The sequence below is a fragment of the Coffea eugenioides genome, chromosome 6, assembly GCF_003713205.1.
Source record: "Coffea eugenioides isolate CCC68of chromosome 6, Ceug_1.0, whole genome shotgun sequence".
Taxonomy (NCBI): domain Eukaryota; kingdom Viridiplantae; phylum Streptophyta; class Magnoliopsida; order Gentianales; family Rubiaceae; genus Coffea; species Coffea eugenioides.
This window is the reverse complement of record NC_040040.1, coordinates 949683-968780: the sequence shown is the minus strand read 5'-3', so window position 1 is coordinate 968780 and position 19098 is coordinate 949683. Positions and strand designations below refer to the sequence as shown.

The 19098-nt window shown below is 36.4% G+C and overlaps 1 protein-coding gene across 1 annotated transcript; it reads right to left on the bottom strand.

The window, feature by feature from the left end:
* Nucleotides 1-132: 132 nt before the first annotated feature.
* Nucleotides 133-18436, bottom strand: LOC113775398 (trafficking protein particle complex subunit 8). Its single transcript, XM_027320252.1, has 28 exons — nucleotides 18076-18436; nucleotides 17880-17974; nucleotides 16941-17040; nucleotides 16479-16583; nucleotides 16157-16319; nucleotides 14800-14920; nucleotides 14622-14684; nucleotides 14428-14508; nucleotides 14221-14315; nucleotides 13980-14130; nucleotides 12996-13082; nucleotides 12202-12321; nucleotides 11999-12127; nucleotides 11819-11916; nucleotides 11618-11741; nucleotides 9918-10025; nucleotides 8499-8640; nucleotides 7847-7957; nucleotides 7542-7593; nucleotides 6546-6621; nucleotides 4803-4988; nucleotides 4557-4667; nucleotides 3419-3583; nucleotides 3171-3329; nucleotides 2803-3036; nucleotides 2240-2410; nucleotides 1110-1207; nucleotides 133-952 (listed from the first exon to the last, which is right to left on the bottom strand). Exons 1-28 carry the CDS (start codon nucleotides 18236-18238, stop codon nucleotides 412-414), a joined length of 3849 nt encoding a protein of 1282 aa, XP_027176053.1. The 5' UTR covers nucleotides 18239-18436; the 3' UTR covers nucleotides 133-411.
* Nucleotides 18437-19098: the final 662 nt, after the last annotated feature.

The window sequence follows — 19098 nt, the reverse complement described above, 5'->3', positions numbered from 1 at the left end:
AATTGACTGCTATCAACAAAATTAGTCCTTCAAATCAGAACCAAATTTTCCTTAGTTTTGAAAATGTGTTTGGCTTTTTGTACAAAAAACAATAAAATAAAATGTTTACCTGTCACCAAAAAGGCCAAAAAAGGGAGGAAAAATAACATCAATTTCCTGTAAAAGAATTTCATATAAATACAGGGAATTATTGTCGTGTGGTTGGTTACCTATAACTAACAAAATGAAATTCCCGCTCTGAAACACAATTCACAGATTATGAAGATTCCACCGCCTACCGTTTGCTCGGTGGGCAAATTGTTTTCGTCTCTGTTGTACCCCTATGTAGTTACACAACGCAATGAATTTATGTTTTACAAAGGTATGGAAAACTCTCATACTATGTTTCTGTGGGAACTCGCCGCAAAAGGCTCAATCCTGCTGCAACACTGTTACATGGTATGGATGACCTTGGCATGTCCCGGATGACAGTCTCAAACCAGGCCCTTTATCTTCTACACCAGAGCTTAAAAGACTCCAGTGCAGAGAGTAGTTTGATACATCATATGTCCCAGGAGAGAAGACACAAATGTGGAGAGCCATTTCAGCAGAAGACAGTGGCTCGAGTGTGACTCGAGTGGAACTTGTACCAGACCAAATGAAAGGAGGAACGGGTAATGGTGAGAGCAACTTCCCAGCATGACTTCCAGTGACATCAGATGTAAATTTAATGTCGTTAAGCACAGATATATCACGCCATCCTGCTTCATTTACAGAAGAAACAGAAGCACCAGTACTCGATGAATTGATATTGGGAGCTGAGTCAAATGTGCTGATGTGAACAGATGTAGTGACGTTGGAGGAATTGTGGATAATCATTTTCAATTTTATCTCGCAAAAATCAACAGCAAAATTATGTGTCACAGTTCCAGGGCCTTCTATTAGCCACCATATAGGACTTGAGCTTGCAACACTGTATGAGTGAACACAGACGATTAGGAGAATACAAATCATTTTAATCGCATGAAATAGGCGCTTGTAAAATCAACAATGGCAAATAGCTTAACAATAACATGGATGCTTAAGAACTAATTGTTGACAATGACATAATCTTTATTAAAGGAACTTGCCTGCAATCACATGCATGATGAGAGAAAAGATTAATTGCAGATTTGTCATCTCTGCGAGAACGGGATATCAATATGAAGTCAACCTTAGTTTGGTGATCCTGATTTGCACATTGGAAAAAATGTCAGCAGAATAATACGAGGGCAAGGAAGTAGATTGCAATTTCATTTATTAACCTAAACTCGATAAGAAATGCTAGGACCCTGACACTGGAATGACAACAATTTTGATAAAGCAAGGTTAGAGCCGGTGAGAAAAGTGCTACACATTATAATTACTTCATGTAACAATTTGCAGTTAAACTAGGCAACAGTCAACTACTCAAACTTGCAACAATGAAAACTAACAACAGCATGTAACAACAGAAGCAACTGGAATTTTTGGTTGTTGAAAGATAAGAGAATGCAATTGTACACCAAACCAGGGAGGATTATATTGGAGGTAACACATCACCCTACGAGGGCAGGATCGTATGACATTGATTTGCTAGGGGATAATGAGGATGAGAATCGGTTGTGATTCAAGGAGGAGCTTTGTCAGAAGAACTAGAGCCAAGGGAGCTAAAATTTCATGCCAGAAGGCCTGAGAGCACGAAGGAGTGAACAAGGAATGGGAAGGCAAGTTTTATCCAACAAGGCACGCTAAGATTTGCCACTCACACGTGACATGCATTTGTCTTCAACTAGCACAAAACTAAGATTACATCATACAAACAATTTACAAGTGAAGACAAGACACAAAAATCAAGTTTAATAAAAGAGAAGCAAAAGTTCCAAAATTATCATAAGATGTGACAACAACCATATTTAGAAAAAGTCAAAACAAGGTAATTTTCAGTAAAGTGGTATAATACTATTGCACTTAATGCTTGCTTCTTTAGTAGACTAAGCTCCAGCAAATCTGAATTTTACCAAAATACTCTTGGCAGTGAAGTTATAGAATGGCTACGCAAAAGCAACCCAAGTACGTATGACTCAAAAGTTCACCCAATTAAAAAAAAAAAGGATGAAGAAGAAGAAGAGAGGAAATCCAGTACACTACGGTGCAATGGCGTCACACAGTTTGCAGGACAAAGTAAAAATGCAGGAAGATGCTCCCATGAAGTATCAAGCTACACAGGGAAAATGCTAACCTGCTCTAAAGTTCCTTGGTGCACCCTCTCGTAATGGTGAAAATCGACTAAAGGTGACCTTAATGTATCAAAAAGCGCTTCTCCATTTCCATGGACCAATTTAATATCTGCCTTCTCCAAAGGGACAAGAGAAGAGGGATCATCTTCAGCATTTACCCACTTCCTGCAATTCTGAACTTAAAGTACTTCAATATTACATAACAGGAGGCAATGTATAACAAAATAAACAAAAATAAGATGATAGAGGAAAGTAAATCAATCTAAGAAAGCAATCTCAAATGTTAACCAGATTTAAATGAATGAGGACAGCGTCCAAGATGCAGCCTGTTTGTCACAATACAAATTACTTGAATTTGATAAGGCATATCAGAGCACAAGACACGCTTGCAAATCAAAGCATTAAAAAGACTAGCGAAGGACATATAAATGGGGTGGCTACATTAAGAAGAAATTAAAAATCCTTTTGAAGAATTAAAAGAAAAGACAAAAAAACTCAACTCAATAAATTGGAACAGATTTGTCCCAGTAACTCCCTACGTGCGCACATTTAACTTGTCACCAACCTTAAGCTTGAAAAAACATGATAACGCTTGACCAGCCACTAGAAAATCAGAAGGAAAAACAGTATCCATTGGTTGAAGCAATGAAATTTCCCATTCATTTCCAACAGAAGAAAGTTGGTGAAACTGGAAACTTTCAGAACTCGTCCTGTTGATTACATCCATCCGCACGAGAAACTCTTGTGATCTTGATGGACATGGGCTGATATGGAAGGATACATCCAATGAAGGCAGTATCTATATTTGTGCCCACAAAAAAGCATTAAAATAGGATAGCTTGAATCATAATGCAGTTCAGTGTAACAAAAAAACTAATGTCCAACTGGGCATTTTCATTGATTAATCAAAATAGACAAGGATATTAACCCTACCTCTAAATGAAAATGCATACGTAGAACGCGATAATGCATGGTACTTGAAGCATCTCCAACCTCATAGTATATTGATATGTACAATGAAAGGTTTCCAGGGGCAGCAGCCCGAAGATACAGAGGCCACCGTAATGGATCATCACCACAAACTACCAAGTCCTAGAACACAGAATTCAAGACCACAAAATTAATAAACAAATTCCCTTATATCAAGTTGAAATCCAACAAGAAGTGATACTTCACAATACCTCAGGAAATGAATACAGACTCCGCGAAGCTTTACAAGTCTTTCTAGGTACATGACCATCTCCAGAGCTTCCCCTTTTCTCCAGGCAAGAAGGAAATTCCATCTGCATAACCTCTTGATCTCCAACCTTAAGAAATCTTGGTTGACTAACTTTCATCTTCAAATTCTGCGAAGGTTTTGCATGATGGTAAAAGAAAAAGAGTATCAGTTCATCCTTTCAATCATATAGGAGATTCCTCAACATATATCATTGCTAATTGTGACTTACATACCCACTACAATTTTTAACTTCTTTTACAGAAACAATTACCAAAACACCAACATACACATTCGCGAGAAACTTAAAAAGCCTGAGAACATAAAGATTACATATTTCTATGCATAATTAAAAGCAAAAAAAAAAAAAGTATTACTCCTCTCATAACATTTTCCATGTTCTCTTTGCCCGAGCACGTAGGCTTAGAGATGTACACTGAGCACGTTGATATTTTGCTTGTGTGTGTCTGCGTGTGAAAAGCATTCTTTTGTTGGTCCAATGATTTTAAAATTTTGGTATTTCTAAAGGCATTAACAAACATTACAAGATGAAACTTGGTAACTAATCACTTTAAATTCTTGAAAGAACCTAAAAGGATATCCCAAAACAGTAACATGAGTAATTAATTCCTAAAATGCCTTCACAATTTTACTAAGTTGACTTACAAGCATGTAAAATGGATCTCCATCCAGAGCCATGGTGCATGTTACTGACACTATCCGTGAATTTACATTCATGGGCCACAATTGCCATGAACATAAGTGTCTTTTTTGTCATCTATGTATCAGTTTAAATGTTTACAGGCTCATAGTCATTAATTCTGGAAAATTCCTGCTAGATAGTATCATTCTGATTGCCTAATCAGCATCTTACTCCAAGACACATAATCGATACGGACTCTGCCCTCACTTTAGCCTCAACCAAACAATGACTACCACTAGTTCAAGCGGTATATAGCTTTGCCTTTGACAGACTAACCCTAGACAAGTGAAGTCTTTACCTTTTCCTCAGTGGAACAATATCTATCTGATGGACCAGAGTACTTACTTTTCTCCTATAGCACAAAGAGTCATGTACTTGTTTGATTGTTATATTAACCTACCTTCAAAGGAGTGTTTGATGGATTCTTTAACTCCAGAGACAGACGTCGCATATCTCCAACATAAACTGTTTCAGGTAGGTGATGAATGACACCTTCAAGCTTGGGAAGACTCTGGACAGTGAGGAAACAAAAGCAGAAACACAAATGATTGTTTCATAAGAAGTATATGTGATGCCAAACAAATAAAATAATGGTCCCTGGACTTAGGTTGAATATGACATCTGCACAAGAAGAGAGAGAAAAGACCTTGATCACTAAAAACTTAAGATAACTGCCCGAAGACTTCTTAGATCTCCTCCTCCCTCTGGCAAATTTCTTTTTCAGTAAATCAGAACCAAATTTACAAAATCCAGAAACTGATCCGGAGAGCTTCCACCTCACGCCAACTATTTCAAGAATGCCTTCAGTGTTGGGAATAACACTTAATTGCGCCTGAAAAATTTTAAAAAGTAGATTCTTAAATGTAGTGAAAAGAAAAAAACAATTTAGCTTTCAAAGACTTATAGACTGGGTAGAATGTTTGTAGGAAATGAAGCTTCACGATGTTGCATTCTGGATGGACTATGAGCAATAAACATATGAAAACTAAATCAACAACAGAACACAAAAGGCACAAAGAAATTTAATTCCGCTACATGTTAAGTATGCAAAAGACAAAATTGGCGTACAGTCCCTTGAAACTATGAAACATATTATGCGTTCTATTTCCCCATAATATAGTTTAAATTTTTCGCTTATTCCTTTTAAAATTAAAATTTCGCCCCCCCTTAATTTTATGGAGTATGAAGATTTCCCCCCAAAATTACATCTGTACAGCTTTACATCCTCAAGACCCTGGAGTCCTGATTCTCACGTCCACTAGTGATTTTGCTGCTCGCATAACAAAATAGGCTTCATAACTTCACATCATGCACATGACCAAGCCCAGGACCTATAACTATGCAAAACAAGAAAGTGGTAAGCTAAAGTTACATGGTATAGAGCCTCTTTTTTCCAGGATTCTAACAAGCAAAACCATGGAGGGGTCCAAACACCATTTCTTTCTGTCTCACACAGCAGCCTAAAAATGTAACCTCAGACTTTGTCTTCTGGGCCCAAGCTCACATTCTTATTAGCTTTTTATTTTCTCCTTCATTTCATCATACCATGTTATCTATAAGTCCACGTTTGACCTTTTGAAAACAGCTTACAATAAAAAAATTAATTCAGTAAAGTACGCCTACTTGCTATGGGGAGTTAACTACTCTTTGTGGGTTGCTTTTACTATTGTTGCATGTAATTCAAAAATACCAGCCCATAGTTACCTGGAGAGGTTGAAAAATAAGAGGTTGAACAGGAATTTACTGACCACTGAACTAGCACCTCCGTTAAGGCTTATGAACAGGAATTTGTTGACCACTGCTTTTAAAGGATATTATTGGAAAACCAATAGCACTGAAATACTACACATTGAGATTGTGAAGCACACTGAGCATATATTCTAAGAAACAGAGCATCTTCTGGTTGAATTGCAAGAACAGCTTGCACATCCCAAGTCTTTACTGTCTTGAAATAATTTAAAAGGGAATTGATGAAACTCAATGGTTGAGAAACCAGACACTACAACCAGCAAGAACATATACTCCTTCAAACAGCAAAGCAACTTCCATCACATGCATATTTATTAAGACTTAATCTTATATACATTGACAGTGTATACATTATCACAGTTGGATGCGTGACGCATGCAAAATTTGGATTTCAAATTCAAATTAGTTGCCAACCATCCAACAGTAATAGCTTATACAATATCAGTGTACAGAAGATTAATCCATTTATTAACTGATTAAACAATGGGTTAAGGAAGGTACAGACACAATTAGCTATTGGAAGCAAGCACAGCTGATTGACTACAGGTCTGCACTTCCAATATATTCCTTTTTTTCACAATAATCTGATACAAAAGACCAAGATTGCCTATGAGCAGCTACTAAAAAATGTCCAACTCACCACTATTGTTTCACCAGCACCTAGCTGTAGATCAATCTCAGAGGACAGCAATGAAGATGCCTCAGCACTACACTTCCTGATTGAAAAAATTTCTCAATAATCAAAGAAGTGACATAAATAGAGAAGAACAAAGGGTAAAGTACGCCAGAGGCCACCAAATTTTTTGAAAGTTTCATTGTAACAACTCAACTATTTTTTGTACCAAATAGCCCACTAAACTTTTCAAAAATCTCATTTTACACACTGAACCATTTTTTGTAGCAAATAGCCCATTAAACTTTTCGAATGTTTCATTTTACTCACTCAATTATTTTTTGTACCAAATAACCCATTAAGCTATTTTATCTTGACCATTCTGTTAAATTCTACCATTGACATAGATGAAAGTTTTGCATGTGAGCCTGATTTTTTTTGAATGGACAATTTTATCATGTCGTACCCAAATCCATCTAGTCCAATCGATTAATTTATTTTATCACTTAGAAAAACACTAAATCCCAAAATACAATCTCGATCCTCATAGAAACAGATTTGGCGCTATCCCAAAAATGGAATTTGGGAGCTTCTTTTGAAGCTATAAAATATTTTAATGGATTTGAACAATTGAATTTTGGGTGTGAAATGACAAAATTATCCAATCAAAACGGGGTAATATGACAAACTTTTGTCATTTTTAACTGTAGAATTTAACAAAATCGTCAAAATGAATCACTTTAAAGAGTTTAGTAGGCTATTTGGTTAAAAAAAAGTTTTAAGTGGGGAAAATGATATTGTTGTAAAGTTTAGTGAACTATTTATTACAAAAAACATGTAAAACGAGACATTAGAAAAGTTTGGTAGGCTATTGGATGCAAAAAGTAGTCGAATGGGTAAAATTAGACTTTTGAATAGTTTAGTGACCTTTTGACGGGCCTTACCCAAGAACAAAATGTGCAGATATGTACTTGCAAAATAAAACAAAAAAATAGAAAGGCCATCCAAGTTTCACATACATACCCATTGATGGCAAGCTTTCTCAATTGGTCATTATCAATTGAACTATTCAAATCTGCAAAGTCAAAAAATTGCTAATTGTCATGTTCTACCCCGGGGAAAAAAAGAGGGATAACAAATAATTAAGAGGACCAATTAGAATTTTTCCATCTCAAATTTAATGCACGCAAACTGGAGGAAAATGATAAATTAGTTCAAATGCAGATAAGCTTAAAAAAACACTATTGGCTGACAATTTCAGCAGAAAAAAGTATATCAAAGATCAGCACATATAGATATAATTATAAGTAAACATTAAAGTCCCTTACCAGAATTCGTTTCGTTGGATCTTGAGGAATGCTCACATATGAGTGAGACACTAGAGATTGAAATAGGAATTTTAAGTGGGTTTTTCAATTCAACATCTACTCTAATAACCTCTGCAAAAGAACGAAGCAACACAAGGGAGATGAGCATTTGAAAAAAGCACCAATGACGCAGATAAAAAGTTACATGCAAGACTGCAAGTTCCAATCCTGCAGAGTCTGCAGCAAATACTTTTTGACTGAAAGATTGTTCCCCAGAAAGTAAAATAGTTTGCCAAATATACAGTTTTAGTTTTGTCAGAAACAGGATTTAGCAATAGAGATAAATTACCTATATGAACATGGATCATGAAAAATTCCAGCTACAAAATTGAAAAGAGAAAACTAATTATCAACCCAGATTTAATACAGGATCAGCACCTCATTTACTACCCAAGGTTTTATTGCCTCAATTTGGACATGCCTTTCTATCTTTAATCAAATAATCTAGTAACGCAGGTGCTTCATTTTAGCAACGTTGCGGTTAAATTTGATTACCATGAATTCCATACAGAATTTATTGGCATTGAGGAAGTATTGCCTCAATTTGAAAAGAGTAATCAAAGAAACATCCCCAACCTTTGAACAGTAAGATCACAGTATCACTAACTCATACCTCCAGCAACACAGACATTTGAATCTTTATATTTCTGAGGGAAGTTCTTGCCATGTGATTCCAACCAGTTATTTCTCATAGAAGACAATGACGGAATCATATCCTCTTCAAAAGATAGCCAGATACCTTCTTTAACACTTGTCTGGAAATCATGAAATGAACAATATCAATCTGAAGCCAAGGTTCCTTACATTTTCAAAAATTCTAGTAGGGTATAAGGAGGTGTCAAAGTATGAAAAGGACAAACACTCCTCCCTTGGCCTTCACCTAACTCTCCCCCTCAACCCCATATAGAATAAAATCTACATAAAAAAAATTATGCTAGCTGGCTCCTGACTAAACACTCTCTTTGTTCCTAAATGAGCTTCTTAGTTTAACCCAGTTCAGGTAGTAAGAGACAGTTCAAGTCATTATAACAGCTCAAAGAGATAGCAACATGTGGGAGACCAACATAGTGGGTAAGAAAATCTACGGAGTTAGTCTGGAAGTTGTAGAATCATTATATATTTCAGCTTAAGATTAAAGAGAAGGAAAAACTTATTAGAATACTATGTCCATTTAAGAAAGTTGGCAGATTTTGGGAAAGACCAACATGAAATTAAGATATAACCTAAGATAAAAGATGGAGAAAGGAGTCTAATGAACAACCAAATGCTAAAATAGTAAATAAAAGAGAAAAACTTTACTACCCAATACTTATGATTGCACAACAAACTCCATCAACAATAGGGCATTGAACTTTGGACTAGGCTTTGAAGATGAGAAGCAATTGAGTTCCTGTAGTTCAAACGCTACAATTTAAAAAGCCTTAAATGTGACCTATCTAAAAATGAGCTTCTGATACATATCCTGAAACAAGGACCAAGTTAAGATATCAAAATGAAGTATGCCCAGGCGTGATTTTCTAGCTCAGCTTCACTGTGTACAAGTATTAGTTGGGATGTTCCCTGCTCTAGAGCAATCAAAGTAATCAAACCTTCCATCAAATGAACCTATTCAACTTACATGCTAGTCTATAAAAACTACGAAATTGGGCAAACTTCAAAGAAATTACCCCACTTGTAGTCTGTCACACAAACATATCACCCTAGTCAACAGGATATACCACAATGAGAAATATAAACTAGAACTCCTTATCCTAATTGATAAAAGATCTTTTTTAACTTGACATCATACTTTCCATATTATAATGTTAGTAATTTTTCACACTTGGCTGAAGCATTCATCCTCGTAGCTTTAGTATAAACTGCTCTACTATGAACAATAAGGGCAGCACGTCCAAAATTCAACAACCAAAAAAACCACAAACTTGGGCAACTTATAGAAGCAACAAAATCATAATCAAGCAAACAAAAAACAAATCTGACAACAATCTAGAAACCACCTTCCAGAGTACAAAAGGAAAAGAAGCTAACTTACTGCTGCCTCTGATGCATAAGTTCGATGGTCTTCAACGACAACTTTAATGGAATTGACATTGATAACAGGCAACTGAAGTTTCAAAACATCAAATGTTTTCCCTGTATTCTACATTGACCAAGAAAAACCAAGGAAAAGATGGAAATCAATGGGGCAACAACTTTTGCACATTGAATAAACAGAGGGACACTAAGCAATTAACCATCTGAAAATAGTACAACATACACTATACCATCAATATGTAATCCGCCAAATACAATGAAATATCCAATTCCATGCTTCCAGTTAATTCCTCTCACATCACCCAACCACCCCAACCACAAAAAAGGGAGTCAAGGAAGTTAAAGCAAAAAAAAAAAAAAAAGGAGTTTATTGAGGCATAAGAAACCGGCCTGATGGAACACCTTATTTCTGTCTCAGTTCGCACTGTTAACAAAGAAGTAGGTGTAACAATCAGTACAAAACATTGAGTAGAAGAAGTCTCTTTATATCTCGAATTGACAAATAAATTGAAAAAAAAAAACATATTCCCTCATCTCCAGGAAGGCATGACTTTATAGTTTATACCATTTAGAGTTGGCCTAAATAGAAGCCATCTTTTATCCATTCTCCTCTATGTTGGACCAAATTTTTCTTGAACTGCGCAGCAATATCTCTGTCTTTAAAGGACCTTCAGTAATACCTTCCCCTCTCCACTATGTATAGAGCCTAATCAAAGCTTTACGCTTGCTTTCTTTATTTCACAAAATATCCAAATATCCAACAATATGATCAGTTCTTGAAGATAGTTATCTTTTTCCAGTAATTCTAATAGTATCTACAATCAAAAGTGAGCATCAAATAGCTCTTGGAGTCCTATAATTCTGCTGCCAATAGTAGGAGAAAGTTGCCCCTACTTTGATCTTACATCATATTTTGAGATTTTAGCAACATATAATCGTTTCATCTATTGTTATTGCATCTTTCATTATCTCTCTTGTACAGCAGATAGAATCTGCTTTATGAAGCATTCTAATGGAGACTGGTGATTCAAACACAACCCTTCTCTTTCATATGAACCAAACACAAAATTTTGAGTTTGCCAACCCAATTTAGACATACCTCTATGTAGGGTCCACTTTCAACCCAAAGAAGACTGATCTCAAAAATAGATTACTGACTGTACATAACTGTCTTTTTATTGTCCCGCAGCATAAAATTACTGCTTTTTAAACGTCATATTCCACTTATACAACTCAAGGCTCCCACTGTTCTCGGTCCTAGCTTTCTTGGCTGCACTTTTATTGCTGATTTGACTTTCTTCCATCCTAATTCAATTCCTTTTGCTGATTTAACTGCCTTCCTCCAGGTTTCAAGTCCTTCACTACTTCTGGTCCAACTCCTCCTTTAGCTTTACCTTCAATCTCCATTTCATTACTCTACAAAGATTTTTGTTTAAATGAGTCCACACCATCTAGGTCAACTATCTTTTAATTTGCTCTTGCACAGCAGACTAGGAAAACACTAACATGAGAAAACCTAAAGCATCCCAGATAATGCATATGACCAAAAAAAAAAAAAAAATTCAACCGTGCAAATGATTATTAAGGATAATACCGATCTAACATATGCAGCATAGTCTGAAGGGAAAATTTTCTTCTTCTTCCATTTTTTTTTTTGGTGATTAGAAACATTGTACAGTTGTGAAGCAGAAGTGAGACCTGAACTACTTGAAAGAAATCCCTCAAGAATAACTCTTGCGTTGACTTTGACTGATGACCACAGGCCAAAATTTCAAGCATGTGCTCCATCGCCACATCGAACATCCCAAGAAATGCGTACCACCTGGGTTTAAGTATGACAATTAACAACTCATTTTAATTTACATAATAACTTAGATTCAGGGGCTCTTTGAAGCTTACTTTCCAATATGGAAGTGCACTTGATCCTTGATGTGGTTCCATGCGGTTCCTTTAAAAACAGAAAGAGCACTTCTGTATGTTCGAATTGCATGCTTTATCTGATAGAGGAAAAGTAGAACCACTGAAATCATTACAGTTTATTTGCATAGGTAAACTGCATTATCAGAATAGAGAAGTTACCTGATCACATTTCTTGTAAAGATCACCTGCTAGAATGAGATGGAATCCATACTTTCGCAACAGCGGTGGTGTAGAGAACATATAACAATAAGATGCTTGCTCAAGCATTACCGCAGAGTGTAGAGGCTCCTGACAAAGACAACATTTTCAGATCAGAATATGCAGGCCCCATCAGTTTTCTTACTGAAAACCAGAGCAATTACCTCACCAGAGATTCGGAAGTAAACGCTGGCAGCATCTTTTTGCTGATCTCTTGCTTTCAACATTTCCACCCACCAAAGACCACAGCGTGTGGCATTTCGCTGACCAGATGACCCCAATTTCTGCACATACAATGATGTAGGTTTAAGAATAATCCATACCAAAGCCAACAACAGTATCCTGAGTAATTACAGTTCAGTATTTATCCAGCCCATGTACCCACAAGAATAACTGTTTTCCCTCTTCTAAGCCATAATGTCTGTCCAAATATATGCCCCAAACATGGATATCACTTAAAAAGTTATTGGATAAACATTTCATTTAATACCTACTACCACTAAAAAATAAATTAAACCATAAAATATTTCAACTAAAGACAGATATACAATGGCTCTCCGCATTGTCATCTTATCATTATTAGGGCAAAAAAATCAAAATTAAATTATACAAAGTGCAATAAAAAGTGACTCGCCATCGATCTTCCATAAAGTTGGATCAGAGCTTTTGCCCTGCAGACTAGTAGTTCTAGATTGTTTCATCAATTAGAACAACCATTTATTTTAACCACAAATGGACTCGTATATCCTGGAAGGTATACTAATTGACATCAAATAGTATGACAGATTCACCAACAATGAATAAACAGAAGAAAACCCCAAATTTATGGATAATGAAGGTTGCAATAGCAGAGTGGAAATAATCAATTAGTTCATTGGATGTAATTGTACACTGCTCATCTTAAGATAACAAAAGAATCCAACTTAGCAAGAAAAGAGGCAAGAAAAGAGGCACATACTAAATATGTGCTAAATGCATTTTCCATGCAATATTCAGCATCCTTTCTTGACTGATCCAGCATGAAGTAAGTTAGCCCCATCATCTCCTGCAAAAATGAGATGAACAATAAAACAGCTGCACAGGAAATATGTCGTGCCAGTGCAAAACCATTTACATCTAGTCATACAAAAAGGTCTTAGCAACTCAATACCATTGCACATAACTTTTCCTCTCAAAGTAACCCAGTCCCAGCTGGTTCCCAGCTAAAACAATAGCTAAATAGAATGTGGACTTGATTTTGCTACTTGTATGACATTCTGAATAAACAGTTTTTACCTAAGTAAATGAACTAGAACAACCCAATAAGCTCATTGACTGACCATATGATATAACATCTGAGCTGAACTTAACCAGTAAGTTTCTATTTATGTGACACATAACAATAAGAAGTTTATCTCCGGATGGAAAGGGTGTGACAGAGGTGGCATCAAGGATAATTTGTAAAATTTTACTAGAAGAAGCTCTAGTCCAAACTCTAAATAATAAAGGATTAAAACCCATTTGAACTCAGGTCTTTTTCTTTGAAATTCTAAGCCCAAGCATAAAAGATAATGTAGTATACAATTTAACAATGCATTTTAGTTCTCTGATGCAAGTTTACCAGGTCTAACGAAAGATGAAAGTCAACAAACAGGGCCATTTCTTGTCACCTATCTCTATCTTAATTACTAAAGATCCTCCTATATGAGTCTACAAGGTGCATTCGATGCTTGTCAGACATGCAAAGCCGAAAGTTTAAGACATGGTAGTGATTGTCCTGTGTCTCCAACGATTTTCATTCAAACATTAGGTCCGCAATCAGAAGCACAATTATGCATATAGCATAGGCACATTAATTATGTTTCCAATTAGGTTTCAGAACATCGCCAAAATCTTTTCGACGAACTCCAGCAAATGACTAATCAACATAAACAAAATTGACTGTCAAAAAGAAGGTAACTACCTGAACGCCAGCATAGTGTTTCCATGCTTTGTCAAGTTTATAATCTGTTGAAAGTAGTCTATAGTTTGACAAAGCAAGCTCATAATCTCTTAGCATGAATGCATAGTCCCCCAAAAGTCTTATTTGAAATTCCATGGAGTTATAAGCATACCTTCACCAGCACGTAGACAAACTAAATTAGGTTGGTAGTGAGAACGCACACATGCAGCTCGTGCATATAAAAAGAAAAACTACAACATACGCTGGACCATTGGGGTGGTCAGGAACATCGTCTTTCCCTTTTCTCCACCATAGGTTTCTAATTTGGTTTCTGAAACCTTTTCTTGTAGCAGAAACCTAGGAGACAGTAAACAATTTACAAGTATTGAACAAGACAGGAAAAATTAGCTCAAACCACAATAACCGGCTCTGAAAAATGACTTGCTGAAACCAGAAGCACAAAGCATACCTGCTGATTCAGAACACGAATCTTTTGCTCCATATAAGGAATGATGTGTTTAGATGACAGATCTTGAATAGTTTTTTTCAACTGTAAAGTTCAAGGAAGGTTCAGAATTAAGCTCATAAATATGGAGATTTTATCTTACGATTATCAAACAATATGAGCATGCAAATTTGCAAATAACAGAGATTAAGAGGCACCTCATCCATATCATCTAAACTGAGGAAGCAGCCAAGCTGGGGAAGTTTTGAACCATCATTTTTCTGTCATAGGAGGCAAGAACAAGCCTTTGAGTCATATCTTTTGCAGTAGCACACTTTCACTCAAACAGGAGAGAGATAACAGGGGAAAATGGAATAGGCTTAACAAATGGCTTACACAAGATACCCATGGGTTTTCTTGATGCTTTATCAGACCATCCTCAGAGGAGTTTACACACAACAGGCAGGAACTGTTTGCCCCAAATGTAGTCCTCATTTCTGTCAAAACTTTGGTTGCTCTGTAATACATAAAAAATATTAGAAAATGGCTATGTCCATTAAACTTTTCAGTTAGGATAAAACCAATGGTAAAATGTTGAGCGGAATACGCACTTAGATGAAACTCGGAAAAGCAAAAGACTCTGCAACACAATTATTTTCTCTAGTTTATACATCTAAAAGCACAGAAATCCAGTAAATACCACAACTCCTAGGATGCTAATTACCAATGTTTTAAGGAAAGACAACAGTGGTGATTGAATGGAACAAAGAGAGACAACATTAATATCATAAAAATTATGTGTGTTTGGATATCAAGAATTTCAAAAAAAATTTCAAATTTTGTTTTGCTTATATCATATACACGATTTCCAACCACCTTTTTATCCCACATATATCACATCACAAAAAGTACTACAGTAATTATTTCAAATAACCTCCTATCCAAACAAACTCTATAATTTTCTTGTAAAGCACCCAAGGAACCTTATTCCTCAGCAATCTTTATTTCACTACTACAAGAGATATGCTGGATTACTGCTTTGCAGAATTTTTTGGGCAAAATACACAAGTGAACATATACTCTGCCAACTTAAAGTAATCAAACAGCTCACAGAAACTCTCAAAAATATAAAACTCTATTATTCCTAGTAGTTTTCTCCATTTACTCTGGTATTTTCGATCCAGACAAGGCTTTCTTTTGGAGGGTAAGAATGGGGGTTGCAAATAGTTTGAGGGAAGCAAGGTAAGGGGAACTTGGTAAGCGGGGGACTGAATGAGCTATTTAGGGAGTTGAGCCAGGAGGTGTTCCTCTTGCAAGGATTTCTGGAAGGGGCTGCCAGCAGAGGTAACTAAAACTTTGAGACCAACAGACAGGCAAGTGGGATCTTTGTCCTAGGGGAGGTAGGGGTATGGAATCTTTGACCAACAAAGGGTGATTGTCCAAAGGCAGAAAAAAAAAAGAAAAAGAACAGAACAAAAAGGAAGGAAAGAAGGCTGCTATCCTTTTTTTCCCAATTTCAATTTTGTCAAGATAGGTGCCATGCTGCTTGGTTGGACTTGATTGTTAGAATTGACTAGAGTTTCAGTACTTTACTAGTTTGATGGCCAAAACTTCATCACAGTACTAATTTGATCCGACTCTTAATCATTGACCTAATCTTAAGATGTAGAGATATTAGACCATATCCATGTACCAAGCTACTATCTAAAAGTAACTTCAAAAATTAATATATTTGAATTGATGTAAATATTACCTCTCTAACATGCCATCTTGGTTATCATGCACCAATACAAAATGCTTAAGAATCTTTGGGTCCATTGCACCATCATTAATAAGAGATGGCAACTGGTTGGTATTAAAAAGATCCACAAATTTGTCGATAGGGTCTTCATCCATCGAGGAAACAGCCAAAAGACCTATCTTACAATCAGATAGAATGCAGAAAGGTGTACTGTCAAGCAGCAGAATTAGCCCACTAAAATACTAGAAGCAATTCAGGACTCTTCAACTTCATTTATTGACCTTTTCTTTTCCAGGGGTTGGGGGGAGAGAGAGAGAGGGGAACAAAATCTTACATGCCACTGGATGGTCAAAAGCCTCGTGCTCAGCAAAAGAAACTGTGTGTACTAGCTCTCGGTTAAAAAATTCAAACCAAGATGGTGGAACTTTATGTTGTGCAGCTGCACATAAATTACATGTTAGCAATTAGTCTAAAATGCACTATAGATTCCACTAAGATCTTTTTAGGTAAGCAATATTGGAAGATTCCACCAAGCAATGAAATGCTTTAAGTAAAACATTTCAAGTGATAATGGTGCATGAGAAGAATACGAAGTTCAAATTCAGCGCATGGATTGGATTTGCAAAACTTAAAACCTTCACAAGGTTGCTGAAACCTCTGCTCAAAGGAGGAGCATAGTGAAATTGACTCTAATACATCATTTCCTAATGGACAAGACCCACGGTACTACTGCTTGAAAGCAGAAAGGGGGAAAGAAATTTCTTGTGTCATATTTTCTGAACGGGCATAAACTTACTTGGAAGTGCTGTCTCATTCAGCAGAGGGTCTGTAGACACGTCAGGAAAATCTTTTTCTCCAGCACAAGTTATTACTTGTTTTATGCGCTCTTTGGCAACCTGGTTGAGCAACATTGATTTTTGAAAGGAAATATAAGCAGGCAGAGTAGCTGATCATGAAAGGGAAGTGAGAACTAACTCTATGTCAATGAGATAGCATGTACATGCAAGAGGTAAACTTGAAGCAGTCAAGTGATCAGCAAAGAAGGCATGCTGCTTTCCCAACCAATCATCAATTCTTATTGCTATGTGAGGATTTAGTTGAAACATTCATGTACAAAGCAATCACAGTTGAAAAATACTGTTAGTCAAATATTATTTCACAATCAACATAAAGCCAACAATAGAGATCCATAAATAACGAAAAAGCTTTTTGCTTGGACAATATGCAAAAGAAAATGAATTTTTTTTCTGAAGGGCCTGTCAACAAATTTGAATAAGAACCAGGAATGCTAACTACAGTCATCATTCACCATAAAGGCTTGAACCTTGACTATGCTGCCCAGATTATACTGGTTAACACTCTAGTTACTAATCCATATTGACATTACTTAACTATGGCACCAGGGTCTTCAACTCCAAGCTCATCTCTTCTTACCGCAGTATGTTATGTTATGCAATGTATTCAGGATTCAACCTTTTGATGATTTGACCCAACCCCACATTACAACTAATGATAACAGTATTCAACCAATACACTGCGTCTAAACCAGTAAAATTTTCTTCCCTTTTTTTTTTGTTTTCTTTTCTAAGGCAAACCAGTAAACTTTGTTAGACCGACAATGAAATTTTCGTATAGCCACAGCCATATTGTGTTGACCAAATTAGGCAAAATCTCCAGTTGCCTAAATAGCCTTTTATCCTAGCACTAAAGACTAAACGTGGAAAAACACGCTTACCTCTACATTCGGTTGAGCAATGTCGGATGCGTAAAACAAACGCAGCTTAAATTTCTGTAGCCTGTACGGCTGATCACTCGCGGTCCTCACCGGAACTGCAACCAGAAAATTGACACCACCGAAAAAGGTTTCATCACATTAAGAAAGCAAAACCCAGAATTCAATTAAGCTATTCTTATTAATTTCCCAAACAAACCGTCGATGTTGTTGAACGCGCAGAATGGACTGAGCATTTCAATGAATGATAGGCCATTTTTCTGAGAAGTCTCCTCAACGAGAGGGGTTCGAAGGACCATAATCACAGGAGTAATCTCGTCTGTTAGCATTCTTCCAAGATTTGAGCTCGCCGGATCTACCATCTTTGCCGAGTCAATGAACAATAGCCGATATGAGTCGAGCACACGAACTCAGCGTCGACTAGCGAGTGAATGAACTCTGCGAGTTTGGTTTTTCGGCTATAATTTTGAATCTGGAACGTTGAATCTCAAGTTCTGACGATTTGCAGTGACGACGAAGTTGGGGGAAGAGAAAATTAGAGGAAGACGAAACGAATGCAGGCTGTGATAAGCTGCAGCAGAACCAATTCCTAGAGCCGATTTAAAATGGGCCTGAGGGGTTAGATGTCTCCATAAGTAATTTTCACATTCTTGAACCTCCCCGGCCCAACCTTGCCACCTTCGGCCTACCGTTGTACAAAGGCCCATCTAGTACACCTTTTTTATTTTTATTTCCCGAGGTACGTCACGTGCCTGTTTTATAGAAACTGCAAAACCATAATATAATACCCTTACAAGAAAAAAATACCCTTACAAGAGAGACGATGGGTATTTTGATAGTCAAAACTAGGAATCTCACGCAAAAAAAAGACCGTGTTCAAGAGTTATAAAAAACAAAACCTATACTATTATCACACCCCACGGGAGAAGGGAATTCAACTAAGTGCACAAAGGTAGGATCTAAATTGAACCCTTTTTAAATCGCTCTTAGCATTCAAATTGGTTAAGAAAAATCGTATTGTAGATCAATAATTATTTAATAAACTATATAGTAAATCCACAACTTTTTAATATAATTCGCGTTGACTGAAAATAAATAATAGACAAATATCTGATGGGTTCGTTGATTGCACTTGTCAGACAAAACTTATAAGATGAATTTAAAAATTAAAGAGTGTTTAGTTGGTTCATTTGATTAGTGAAGTTACATCATAGAATTTAGA

Excerpts from the sequence above, each read along its gene's own strand:
- LOC113775398 (XM_027320252.1), bottom strand. The coding sequence starts at position 18,238 with ATGGTAGATCCGGCGAGCTCAAATCTTGGAAGAATGCTAACAGACGAG. Across the intron at positions 17,975-18,075 it reads CGCGTTCAACAACATCGACG|TTCCGGTGAGGACCGCGAGT; the intron begins GTTTGTTTGGGA and ends TTCTGGTTGCAG. Across the intron at positions 10,026-11,617 it reads ATTTCTTTCAAGTAGTTCAG|AATACAGGGAAAACATTTGA; the intron begins GTCTCACTTCTG and ends TGGTCAATGTAG.